General features: G+C 40.1%; 1 protein-coding gene and 1 long non-coding RNA gene across 2 annotated transcripts; both read right to left on the bottom strand.

Annotated features, from left to right (window-relative positions):
• Positions 1–1,399: 1,399 nt before the first annotated feature.
• Positions 1,400–4,672, bottom strand: LOC106938642 (cholecystokinin-like). The gene is made up of 4 exons (XM_015020763.1): positions 4,571–4,672; positions 2,898–2,977; positions 2,501–2,684; positions 1,400–2,121 (listed from the first exon to the last, which is right to left on the bottom strand). The coding sequence occupies exons 2-4, from the start codon at positions 2,973–2,975 to the stop codon at positions 1,988–1,990; spliced, it is 396 nt and encodes a 131-aa protein (XP_014876249.1). The 5' UTR covers positions 2,976–2,977; positions 4,571–4,672; the 3' UTR covers positions 1,400–1,987.
• Positions 4,673–10,829: 6,157 nt separating this feature from the next.
• Positions 10,830–12,224, bottom strand: LOC106938643 (uncharacterized). Its single transcript, XR_001422669.1, has 2 exons — positions 12,121–12,224; positions 10,830–11,171 (listed from the first exon to the last, which is right to left on the bottom strand). It is a non-coding gene; the product is annotated as an uncharacterized LOC106938643 (long non-coding RNA).
• Positions 12,225–13,538: the final 1,314 nt, after the last annotated feature.

The following is a 13,538-nucleotide window of genomic DNA, read 5'->3' as shown; positions in this document are numbered from 1 at the left end:
GACGCATTTCCCAGGGAAGTTAGCCACAAGCCTAAAGATGAGTTAACAGCTCAGTTTTTGTTCACACTAATTCATAATTTAGCTCTTGTATTATAAAGTTCTGGTAAAAACCATTTAATGCTCACAGATAAATGTTTGTGTTTCTGGGCTGACAGTGGCTACATGCTGTCTTTGATATCAGTCTTGATACAAAACGATGCATCTGCATTTCTTGCTGACGTCAGAGGATGAATGAGCTTTATTTAGACTTACACTGAATGAAAAAGAAAGTAGAAACTGAGATGGAGGAATGACTCTTCCCTTCCAAATCATAGCTACTTTTATTGAGCAACTAATTTGTGATGTCTGTCATTCTGGGGATATTATTACTCTGATATTATCCCCCAGGTTGGTGCCCCTCAATTTCTATCATCAGCAATAACAGCATCAATACTTTTTACCATAAACTGGACAATTACTAATCCTGTAGTTAAAAACTCCATTTGAATTTACTCACAATTTAGGAGATACTTTGACCTTTTTGGGGCTGTTCCTGACAGGTGGGGCTACCTGTTGGAGGACACAAAGTTATGGCTTCTTGAACTTTTGCTGGTGCAACGCTTGATCCTTTTGAGGTGGAGGGATGCTGCCCCACCCACACCCCTAATCCAGTAACACACTGGATTAAGGTCCAGTTTAAAACTGTAGAAAATCAAATGTGTAATGAGAGGCTCAGAAAATAATTTTTTACCAGACTTGGAAATCTTCTTTTCTTTAATCATAGATGGTTTCTAGTTCTACTGGTTGATCTGGTATAGTGTAGCTATATATCATATTGCTTTGCACTCTTTGCACAGTATTTAAATGACAGTGAGGGCTGCGCTTGTTTGTTAGTATGATGCGGGTTTTTTAGTAGTATTTCTTTCTTTTTTTCTCATTGGTAACTTTGGTACGTTTGGATATTTGTAATGAAAACCCTTCAATAAATATATTTGACACTAATAAGAAAGCAGAAAGATGCTTATTACAGAAACTTCCCAAAGAGAAACACTTTCATCATCAGCTGCAGAGACAATATGGAGAGTTGATGAAAAGTCCATATCCTGAAAACTTTTGAAACAAGCTCTGGTCTTTTCACTCTTTCACTCTGTTCTCCCAGATTCAGCCTCCGGAGGGCGGACCGGAGATGTTCCCTTTCCAGCCGCCCTTCATCATTCAGAGTGACGCCACGCTCCGGTGCAGATGGTGGGGCATGAAAAGATGTTCTCACTGGACATCTGTGTGAAGTTAAAGCAAATTGAGGCTCCAAAATAAAACACCTAAGCTCCTTTTTTTTTTTTTTTTTTTTTTTTTGACACCAAAGACGGTGAGAGATTCAGACGCTCAATAAAATGCTTCAGAAATATCCCAACACTTCAGCTGAATTGAGATATTTTAATATTACTTTGACGTAGCACTTGAAATTAACACCTTTTCACAAAAGTGTTGAGCAGAAATTAAACTGACATTAAAATAACTTCATCAGTAAAAATACTCATACTCCTGTGCACCATTTTCAGCAGTCCGATCCAATTGTGCTTTTATTCTGTGTGGAACTCATAAAAACCCTCTCCTGTCCTAAATACCAGAGCACTTAATCTGTATTTGGTAAAGGTTGAAATGAACCCGCAGAAAAAATCCCCCCCAAAAAACAGCAGAACTGATTTAAGACATGATGGAGCTTCTCTCTCTTTAATGAAATGATTTATTTTAAAGAGCAAATGAAGTAATCAGATGGAAAAATACTGCTTTCAAGCTTCTTAATGTCTCTTATCTGAATTAAAATATCTATTACTTTCCCATTTATTAAGTAAGTTTTGTCATTTTTATGCTAAACTCAATACAGGATTCTTATTTAAGTGTGTTGTAAAAGTAAAAAAAAAAAACAACTGTAACGTTATTCTGCTGGTTTAACTGGGGGTGTTGGGGGGCCGTGACAGCGGCAGGGTGGTGAGAGCCGGCTGTGGCTTCACGGGGAGTATTCATACTCTTCTGCACTGCGTCGTCCAAAGTCCATCCAGCCAAGGTAATCTCTGTCCTCTATCCTGTGGCTGGGGGCCAGGGCTCTGCTGCTGAGGGAGGATCTGATCTGGAAGCCAGAACCTGCAAGAAATCAGATCAGGTTTTTTTATTTTCTACTTTGCTGTTAATGATGGTATGAAAGGAGCAATTTAACTTATATTGACTTGTTCTGTTTCTGTCCTTTTACTTTCTGCAACGTGGAGACAAGGAGACGAAGGAGGAAATGATAGAGGGAGGAGGTTTGGTTAAAAAGAAGTGGAAGAGACGGGGAGGAGGCAGGAAGGAGGTGGGGCACGGCAGATGGTGGGATACGGGCTCAGCGTGAAATGACGGTGGACTGCAGACGGACGGATGCAGGGAAGAAAAAGAATAACCGGACGATGAGAGAAAGATAAATGATTGAAGGGAAGGACATTAATAACCTCAGCTTCTAGTTGCCTCTGTACCCCAGAGCACTCACCTTTCCTGGGGATGAGTCTGGCCAGCAGCTGGCTCAGGCTGTTGGGAGCCTCTGCGTTCTCACGGAGCTGGCTGTAGTGGGCGAACCGGTCTGATGGTGGCGCTGGAGCCGAGCGGACCTGGCGCGTTCGGCTGGACAACGGATCATGGAGGCTGTTTGTTAAGTGAGCCGTACTCTCAGCTCTCTGGGAGAAGAAAGGAAGATGTATGGAAATTCATTTTGAATTTAATTCTACTAGGAAAAAATGTAGATGATGATTTTCTTTATATGTGCCACTTTAAAAGCATGGAAGTAAACATATGTAATGTCTCTCATATTAACTGCTTTAACTTTTTTGTGACTTATGGTGTCAATGCGTGTGTGTGTGTGTGTGTGTGTGTGTGTGTGTGTGTCTTACCACTGACTGTGGAGGCAGACTCAGGGAGCCACTGGACAAAGCAGCCAGGATAAAACACACATAGATACCTACATTCATGACTGGATACAAAGAAAAGAGAACATGAACAACACACAGTTAAATGATCAAAATCTTTTGCTCCAATTAGAAAGAAACCTACAGACAATTTAAGTTAAAAATGTTAAACACAGTTTCATAGTTTCTAAAGAGCAACGTGGGGGGAAGAGATTAATGTTTGGTGAAAATACGGTAAACATCATCTTGTCTGTTTTATACACTCTGGTTGAGCTGCCAAAGAGTGATGGAACATTTTACTGTTCAACACACGCACACACACACACACACACACACGCTGATTGTGGCAGTGTCAGCGATGAATAAATCTCAAAGGAAATATGATAATTATCTCCACATCTTAATTTGGCTCTGCGCTTTGCTTTTTGGGTTCAGATTATATTAAAATAAACTCACTGAGGAACTAAATCATATTTGTTTTTTCCCCATCTATAATTTCCTCTTTTAAGAAAATTTCCTCCAACAAATGGTGCCAATGAAATATTTCCTCACACTCAGAATATCGCTGATAGATTATTATTCTGGATGCAATATTACATTTGGGAGGCTGATTTAGCTAATTATTCACCCTGGTGAATAATCTTCATTAGATGTGATGAACGATGCTTGGTATTAGAAAACTCTTCCAGAAGAAAAGTCCAATTAGATAAAAACAACACCAGTTGCTTGGAGGCTTTCGATCTGCAGTAATTGGAAAATCCCACTGTCTCCGTTTGCTTCTGTGTTGCTATTACAGCTCAGCGCTCTGCAGACTTCTGTTTACTGTCACTGAACATGTTTATTCAGAACCATTTTGAGACTTTCCAGCTTTAAGTTCTTTGCAAAATATTCTGAGGTGATGGAGGCTTTTGCAGCCGTTCCCTGGTTATTCACTGATTATTTCATATAACATCCTAACACCAGGAGTTGTTCGGATGAGACGTGCAGCTCATAGTTTTAATCTCAGTTACATCAAGAATTGATCTGTAATTTCATCACTGGCACAGAAAACAAATGTCCATTTCAATAATTTTATAGAAAGTGGCAGAGTGGTGCTGTAAGTAGTCATTCTTTCAATGCTAATATAATTCCTGATAGCAGCTGGTCGTCTTTCATTCATTATTCATCGGGCTGATAATGATGAGCTGCTGTGTGTGAGAACCTTTTCCACAACTCTGCATCGCACATTTTACACTTTGCTTAGTTTTTAAAGAAAAGCTCTGGTTTTTATTTTTGTTTATGTGCTCAAGTATTTATTATATCACTACTGAAATGCAGAAAGAAAAAAAAATCAAGCTATAACCAAAATTTTCTCCACATTCAGAAAGTACGATATATTTGGCCGTTAACCAACTTTCAAATTATCTTTCGTATGTAAAAGTGGTTAATTTTTATTTACCTCCTCACTGCCTGTAATTCAGATATTTATGAGTTCTTCATATAGTCATTAATAAAAACATTACAAATTGGGGGGTGGAGAAAAGCAAAAAACTTTCACCCTCTTTTTAAAATTCTACACCATTTAAGGGGTTTGTAACTTTAAGTGCTTATCTTTTTTTTTGCAAAATGCTCAAAGTTGAATGACAAAAAAAAAAAAAAAAAAGATGTGTATTTCTTACCTCCAGTTGTTGGCAAGTCAGGAGACGAGGATCTGAAGAGGCAGAGTTTTGCTCCACTGCTTAGGCTGAGAGAATATGGGAGAGAGGGAGGGGATGCTACACTTTATACAGACTCAGAGGAAGTGGGAGGAGCCTGTACCGGGTGGGAGGAGCCTGTGGATGGCGCAGAAACCGGCAGCACTGACGCCACTGAACACGCAAACATGCACGCATACCACGGGACACACACCAACATGAAGACAGATAGTTTCAGCTGTGGCAGCTTTGATAGTGATGGCTACGCCTGACTCACCTGGGTTACAGGGAACAACACACAGGCACAAAGAATGAGTTTATTGACACAATCAGAGGACTCAAGTGGAGACAAGCTAAAAGGCTCTATTTAGCCTCAACTACAATAGACTGTGGTTGAAGCGATTCATTGTGCAGCTCAAAGCGAAATCACTCTTGCTTTTAAGAGTGGAAGGTATTGTTCAGGGATGACAGGCTTCATGGCTCCATTAAAAGGCCAAATTTCAATCTGCAGCTTTGTTTGCATGAACCTACCAATAATCTCCACGGGAGTTCTCATCAAAGCCATTGTGGGGATTGTCAAAAAGTAATTCAGAGGAACTTTTAGTGTAACTTTCATTTTTGCAGCGGTGAAACAATGGAAACACAGAAGGTGTGTGTGATCCTGTTGGATCACTGAAACAGACAAATAGGAACTGATCAAACACACAGATCCGTGAGCTGATAGTGTCATTATCAACTCATAACGTCCAGAAGTTCTTGAGGTAATTCGTTGTTCAGACGATCACAGTTTTTGCATTTTTGGAGAATAAATTTCTTCGTTCGTGTTGGAAATATTGTTTGACTTAATCCTGACTTTCTTGAAATATTCAATTATGTCATTTGTTCACATTCATGTTTCCACAAAATCCCACAATTCTGCATTTTCCTTCTTCCAAACACAGTAATTGCATGTGACATTAGTACAAAATGAAGACAGGTTTGTACAATCGCTTTTTACTGCGGCATACTTTGCTACCACGCCTGGTTTTGGTGAATGTGCTGCCAGCTGCCTGAAGATTGGCACCAAACTCTCGCTGCGTTCTTGTGGGCTGATCACTTCCTTTCTGTATGATCCAGAAGCTAGCTTTTGTTTATCCAAAAGCTAGCTTTAGCACTGCAGCACTGCGGGCATTAGCAGGAATTTAGAAAAGTAGCAGTTTAAGTCCTTGATTAGCTTTGGCACTCACTATTAGTTTGTCTGCTAAGAAAACAATGATAATTTCTCCAGCAACAGCAAATATTGCAAGATGCGTCTGACTGTCAAGAGCTCTCTTTTTGTCAAAACTATCTTTTTTGTGAACCAGAAATATTGCTAAATTTGTTTCTTATATTGTATTTTACCAGATTAACTGTAGAATATTTAGAACATTTAGAGGGGAATTGAGGAAACATGATTTTTAAAAAGATATTTCTGGTATTAGAGGCCTTTTTCTCAGTAGACTAGAAAGGAAATGGAAAGAGAGAGAAAGGGGGACGACATGCGGTAAAGGTTTCGGTGGGGAATCAAAACCCAGACGCATAACGGCCGTAATATATGGGAGGCTGATTTACCTCTACACTTCACACATCGCCGCAGGGGAACTTACTGAATGGTTGTTTGTTGTTGTTGTTGTTGTTTTTAAGGAACTGAAGAAACTTTAATCTCTTTCTTAGTTTGACAAAAATCCTCTGAAACTCTGTTGGAATTTTTGTAAAAAAAAATAAAATAAAATAAAAAAAAGGGCTGAATAGATTTCTTACATTTTATTAACCTGCAACCCAGAATATCAAGAAAAAGTCGTCATCCAGCAACTTGCTTGTAAAAAGTTGAATCATCAACTTTTACACTTGTGACATAACCCACCATCTTGACTTTGTCAAGTTAAGTTGTTGCTTGCTGAAAATCTGATTTGTTTGTTGGGGGGGGGGAGTCATTAAAAAACTTCCCAGCTGTCTACCTGCTGTGAAGGTCACTCCATAAAGCATCTTTATTTATTTCATTCTTGAGTCTTTTGTAGATTAGGGCCTGAAACTTTAAATCCCCCAGAGAGATTCTGACCCTGAGGCTAAAATGAATAAAACTTTGTTATGCAGGTCTTGGTTATGCCTGAATTTTACCTGCTCATACGTGCAGCTCTGGACTATTAAACGACACATTTAAAGTGATATATGAACTTCTGTCACACACAACAATACATGCGTGCAAAGCGAGGTGCTTCATAACTTTGTCCCTGGAGAACCAGAAGGTTTCGACGTCAGGAGAATGATCGGATGTATGTTGGTCACAAGTGAGTTCAAATTATGGAAAATAAGCCATAGAAAAAACAATATTGATTAAACAATCGATATTCTGTACTTAACAGTGAAACCTTTACTGAGACTGGAAGCTAATTCACCGACCTCCTGATTAAATATGCTCAAATTTGTAACAAAGATTGCCTTTTCACGGATTTTTCTTATTAAGAAGCACATTTTTTAGTTATTGGTTTACCACACGGGTCCACATTTCCTTCATACACGCCGTTCTTTCAGCAACAAAGACTGCAGTCTTCATGTCTCCTCGTCTAATTTGTCGTGTCTAAATCCTCTGGTCTTTCGCTCAGACAGACATCTGACTTGAAACAAAATAATCCGCCCTCCTCCCCCAGGATTTCATTAGACAAGTAAAGCTGTCACCTCGTTAGTCGAGTCCTGTCGGTTATTTTTGGGCGAAGAAGAAAGATGGATGTTAAAGTAGAAAAATAGCAACTTAAATGAATGAAGGCTGTCCACAGGCAAAGAATCTCAATCGGAGAAACATTTTCTCAAATTAAATTCTTATGGAAGTTGTAAACAGATTTCTGCTCTGAAATCCTGGCCAACTCTTGGAGTCTACGGTAAATTCACAGCTTTTGCTGATGATGTTTCTGTTGCGCCTCATTATTTAAAAAACTAGTTCAGTTCACCTGTCAACAAAACCTCACTTCAAAAAGATCTCAGCTTTCTCGTTCGTATCAGTCACACCGACGTGAGATCAACATTTACGTTTAAAAGTTTTTACAAAGCATTTGAGCTTCTATTGCATTTTTTTTTTTATTTGGGGAAACTAATGAAAATGGCTTCAGCCAATCAGAAGCACTAACACATCCTAGTGTTGATAGTTTGCATCACATCTATACATTAGCATGAACCAGTTTCACCCTTTTTCCAATCATAATAATAATAGAGCCTCAGAGATCTTAGTGCACTGTTCTCTGAATTTATTCCCCTGAAGCCTTTGTGAGTCTTTCAACCAGTTTGTTTGCTTTTGCTGTAAAGGATGACTTAAAAAACAAGATTCCACATTTCCCCAGTCGCTGCCTCTGCAGGTGGATATGATGTTCAGCTGCCTGCTGTGCATCAGTCCTCCCTGCAGCTAAGACATCCAGGAGATTTTTATTGTTCTTTGACCATGCCAGAGCTTTAAATCTAACTTAAGCTTTACCTTAACATGCATTTGCTGTTTCTTGTTGTTTTTTGTTCATTAGTCTTTTCTGACTCTCCGCTCTTGTGTTCCCATATATGCTGATTAAACTGCCTGCTATTAGATGGATGTAGCTATTTTTCCAGATGCCAGCTTAGGTTGGTTCTTAATGCGTACTTATGCAGTGATGAAACACACGTCGGGTTCCACTGCTGGACTCAGATGGCTCCCCTGACGCTGTTGCCCGTTTCGTTTTGCCTCTCTTGTTTGTCTCCAGTTCGCGCCATCGTGTCGGGACGTTTTTCATGTTGTCTTCACCTGCTGGCTTTGCAGGGATGTTTTGTATTACAAACGTATTTATGTGTAAAATAACTTTCTTAGGAAAGCTGCTTCACGTTTTCCCCAACAACAAATAGATCCATGGGCCAATGCTTCTGATTTCTAAGAAACTACCACAGCTACTTGCGGCTGCTTGCTTTATCAACCTGATTTCATGTGCATTTGTTTAGTCAGCATAAAAACAAATAACAAAAAGAGCACTGAGGTATAGGTGTAGGTTTAAATTTGTATCCTTTCTGTTTGTTTGAAGCGTTTATTGCAGATACGTTGACAACTCAGTGGTATGTATTTGTGCTACGGTAGCTGCGAGGGCTAATTAATATGGTAATCCTAACACACAGTGCAAATAATTACATTGTTTACTTGTGTGTCATGAATTTATTCATGAACATATCTTCCCCCAAATGAACTTACATCAAACTAGAATAAATAAATAAACCTTGCACGCAAGACTATCCATCTGCTGGAATGAAGCACACTCTTACCAATGTGTGTGAGAAAACCCAAACAAGGTCACACACACACACACACACACACACACACACACACACACAGATCTACCGCTTGTGATGACGCGACCGCTGTCCCAGAAAACGTCGTACATGACATGAAGACAGCTTCTTACTGAATACGTTCATGTTTATTGTCTCCGTTTCTCCTCCGAGTGGTGAGTCATGGTGCTTCAGCTAATTGCAGGGCTGTTTTGTGCGGATCAGAGGCCTCTTCAGTGGATGGGGCCCTCTGCTCTGCTCCAATCAGCCATCATGCTCTCTATTGTTGCGCTGCACTGAAGCTGGTGGCTGAGTGAACACACTGTGAGTGTGTCGGAGGGGAGGAGGGGGGGGGGGTGATCGTACAGAACAATCAGACCAATCCATATTTTTGTTTATCACTCATTCACAACTCAAATGCAGCCGAGATTCGAAAAAAAATATTAAGCGGCAGACAAACTTTTTTGGATGTGTAAATTTGGGGGGGGGAGTTATGTGATAGATCTACACAAAGTGAAGCATAATTGTGAAATAAATCTAGGAGGAATTGATGAGACAAGAGAATATAAAATCAAATCAAACCAAAGTGATTAAAATGAATCATGGAAGGAAAAGCAAAGGACTGATTGGTATAAATAAATAAATAAATAAATAAATAAATAAAGTTTGATCATGTATTTTATGTGACAGGGAACTTTAGAAAAGAGCTGGGAATATTGAACCTTTTAAAGGATATGCTGGAACAAAATGAGACGACCAACCTCGCTGTAGCTCCCGGATGGAAAAGTCTCTTTATGTGCTCTATTCTGCTACCTCAGAAAGTCGGGGAGTGTCTTGATAAATCAAAGCAGAGGAATCATCCTTCGTCCTCTCCTGGCTGTTCGCTGTTGCCATACTGAACCTGGGGGCCGAGTCAACACTGCCTGCAGGTTGGGGGTCTTCAAAACAGCCCGGTAGCTTCAGACATTAAAGTCTGCTGATCATACCGGGCGCAACTTGTATTTTAATTGTGGACTAAACGAAGATTTGTCTCCACTGGGCTGATGAACCTGGAGAGTTGAATCACTTCCAGCTTCATTTTGTTCCTATTAAGGAAGAGGACTAATTATCCAGACTGAGCTTGTACATGTTCTTGGTGTGCTATCTGCAGCTGCATGTCGCCCCTGACAGTTTTTAATAATCACGGCATCGTTTCATGTGCACCGCTTGCAAAATTGTGTTTTTGGCCACATGCATTGTTTTGTTGCTGTAATTATTGCATTTCAGCTGTCTATACGTGGGGGAGGGGTGGAAGCTGAACAGAAAGCTGCTTAAACGCCGAGCCCCTAAATTTATGACATTCAGTGCAACGTGCCACGATTGTGAAGCAGGAGGACGACGTCTTTCCTCAACTCAGATCCTTCTCTGGCACTGCATTGAAACCTGCTTCATAACAATATGACCGTTCATGATTTTTACCACAGCATGCCAATGTTAGTTTAGCACGTCAGCAAACTGATTCTGAACACTGTAAGCAGGAGCAGGATGCGAATTTATTGGAGACCGCAGCCCTAAGCGTTGAACGGTGCTGGGTGGGTTACTTTAAAAATTGAGCTGGTTACAATTATACGATCATTATTTTATTAGCTATTTCAAATGCTTTTATAATGTAACTACTATGGGTTAATTATTTTTTAGAGTATTTGAGGTGCGATGTGTGGAGTTGCAGAGTTTTCTTTAGTTTAAACTTAATTTCAGTAAATATTCCCACGCTGTTCTAAATCCTATCGTTTAAAGAAGACATTTCTGCCATGTGGCTTTACGTTCACAAGCTCTACTTCTCTCTCAGTGACTCTACTGCAGGTTAGTAATGCTGTTCTGTCCTCGTCTCCCGCTGACATCGAAAATCAAACAGGCTGCAGTGAGTGAGCGCAGTACTGATGAAATACAGTGGCGATTTACACTTTAAATCTACTGTATTTATGGTGTTGCTTTTATTAACTTTAACACCGTGAACTGGGAAATGGGATCGCCACATAACTTGAACTAATTTACTCGAATCTAAATTTTCAGTGATTGACACTGAAAATCTCAATTCGAGTAAACACGTGAACTCTGAGGGATTTTTTTAAAACTTATTTTTAACTAATGAGGGCTCTGCATTGGCCCAGTTGCCTTGTTGGGAGAGAAGAAGGTCCTGTGCAAAGCTTGTCATGAGTTTCTGGGCCATCTCTGCGGTACTGAAGCAAAAACCATGAAGTGAGAAGCTGTGAGAGCAACAGGCCGTCTCAATCTGAAGGGAAATGTGACGTAGAAGCTGCAAAAAAGACAACAAAAAAAAAAGTGATCACATGAGATGCTTTCCACACTAGTTGTGTTATTCAGCTATAAGGAATTTAGTGGACCACCTCTGAGTTATTGTGCGCCGGTATTATTGCTGCTTGAACTCTCCTTTCTCCAAGGAAATAATCTCGCTGAACTTTGCCGCTTCCCGTCTTCCTGCACTTCGCACTGAAGCTCCCCCCCCCGCTGTGTGATTTCCAAATCTAACACGTCCCATGCAGACTTATAAAGATCCAAACTCGGTCTCAGGACGTTTCGGTTTGTTTCCTGTAATTCGAAACATCTAATAAGACGAAGCCACTCGGATTTCAATCGACAAAAGTCTGAGTTTAGACCTGGTTTGCTTAACGCTGAGGTCTTACTGAGAAATGAGTTTCTCTGGGGAAATAACAGGACTAACTTCTGCTGCTTTTTCTAATGCGCTCCTTTCATCAGTACTAATGTTTCTTTATGGGCTATAAAATCACTGTGCAGTAATATACGTGTCGGGGTGGCGACGAAAGTTCAGAGACAAAATATAAAACTGAGTTTTTGGGGGAAATAATCGTTTTGTGATGTTATTAGACATCCCTAAATATGGGAAATAACCCCGTTTGACTGTGATGATTTTTTTTCCTCTGAGGAAGAGCATAAATATGTGTATAAGACAGCAGAGATAGCTGGATCTGGAGATGGATCCCCAGACGAATCAGGACGCATTCTGCGTTTTTTTTTTTTTTTTAAATAGCTCTATTTAGCTTGGCCTAGTTTCCACTAAAGCAGCACTGAAAAGTCTGGCAGGTTACAAACCCATCAGTCACTCCCCATACTTTGTATTAAATCTCTTCTACATCTAGGACGGATTTCGAATCTCTCGAAAGCGATATTATATAGTTTTTGAACTACAAAGGTAGTATTTTGTCTGGCCTAGCCGTTGTTTTCACCTGTTTCCTCCCTCTCCTCTCATCTCTTCTCCCTGACAGGTTTATTGCCAGCCCAAGGCAGTCTGCCACTCACAGGAAATAGAGGAGTTTTGCTGCCTGAATGAAGAAAGCTGTGATGGAAACAGTACGACAGGTTACACACACCACACACACACACACACACACACACACGCACACGCACACAAGCAGAGATGATGTTACTTATACACATGTACTTCTATGAAAGGAAACTTGTAGATAAGACAGTAAGTAAAGGTTGTTCACTGTTTCATGGAAGAGGTGCACAACACTGAGATGACAAATAGATTCAATTAAATGTGTGCTCACACAGTAGCGCACATCTCGCCCAGACTTGCTTTGGGGTTCAGAGTTTTCAGTATAAACCCATAAACACTCACACGTTGTCCTTTCCACAGGGGCCTTTCCTCTCCAAACATGATTTCCAAACCAAAGTTCTGGGAGCTCAAACGTTCTCCAGAGCGTTAGCTGTTCTTTAATACTTTTGCACAGGCAAGTGATCCCCAAACTTTGCCCCAAACCAGCCAAGTCCCACTGACCTCTTTAAAAACTTGCTCAGCTTCCATTGCCCCTTTTACTTAAAGTCGCTGTCATGTAATTTTGTCATGTCTACCACTTTTGTCCAGCATCAAAATGTCTGATTAGTTCATTATTGCTCATCTGTCAGAGCTTCCAGACCTGCAGGCGTTCCTGGGTACCCGGTGTTATCCAGGAACTCCAGGCTGGTATCCTGCATGCTTTAGGTTTGACCTTGCTCTAAAACGACTGAATCAAACTTCCCGAATTTCCTCCTCAGCATGTCACCTAGTGCTACTGAATCCTGCTAATTAAGCACTAAATCTGCAGGTGTGTTGAATCAAGGCGACATCTAAATCCACCTGTTCTTAAAAACTGACTTTGGACTCCAGCTATACACCTTTCCCAACACTTTTACTTTTTACATTTTGACTGCCTGCATGTTACACCCTGCGCATGATATCCTGTGGGACGTTTTATTTTATGTCAGTGGATCTTGGACCCTGTATAAAGTGGCAGACCACAGCTTAGTCCACATAAATCCTTGTTCTATTTGCTAAATCACAAAAGAAGTGTTTCAGTTACTTGTTAAAATTATTAATTGGTACAACTGGATTTAATTATTTAAAGCAGGGGGCGCCAGAGTTTTATAGTGGGCAAAATGAAGAAGAAAAAAAAAAAGCAGAAAAAGTGACTGATGATGTTTGGGTAACTTCATAAATCCTATGCCACAGACAAACTGGATGGATTTTTAGTACGTAATATTACTGTGACTAATGAGAAAAGAGTCTGGACCGATTAAAATTATAAAAAAAAAAAAAAAAAAAAGAAGGACATAAAACCATGATTATTTAAAGTTGGCAAATCTCACAACCTCTGTGAAA

The sequence above is a fragment of the Poecilia latipinna genome, unplaced genomic scaffold, assembly GCF_001443285.1.
Source record: "Poecilia latipinna isolate Pla-1442-1.1 unplaced genomic scaffold, P_latipinna-1.0 Scaffold2652, whole genome shotgun sequence".
Classification (NCBI taxonomy): Eukaryota; Metazoa; Chordata; class Actinopteri; order Cyprinodontiformes; family Poeciliidae; genus Poecilia; species Poecilia latipinna.
This window is presented reverse-complemented; position numbering and strand designations above follow the sequence as displayed.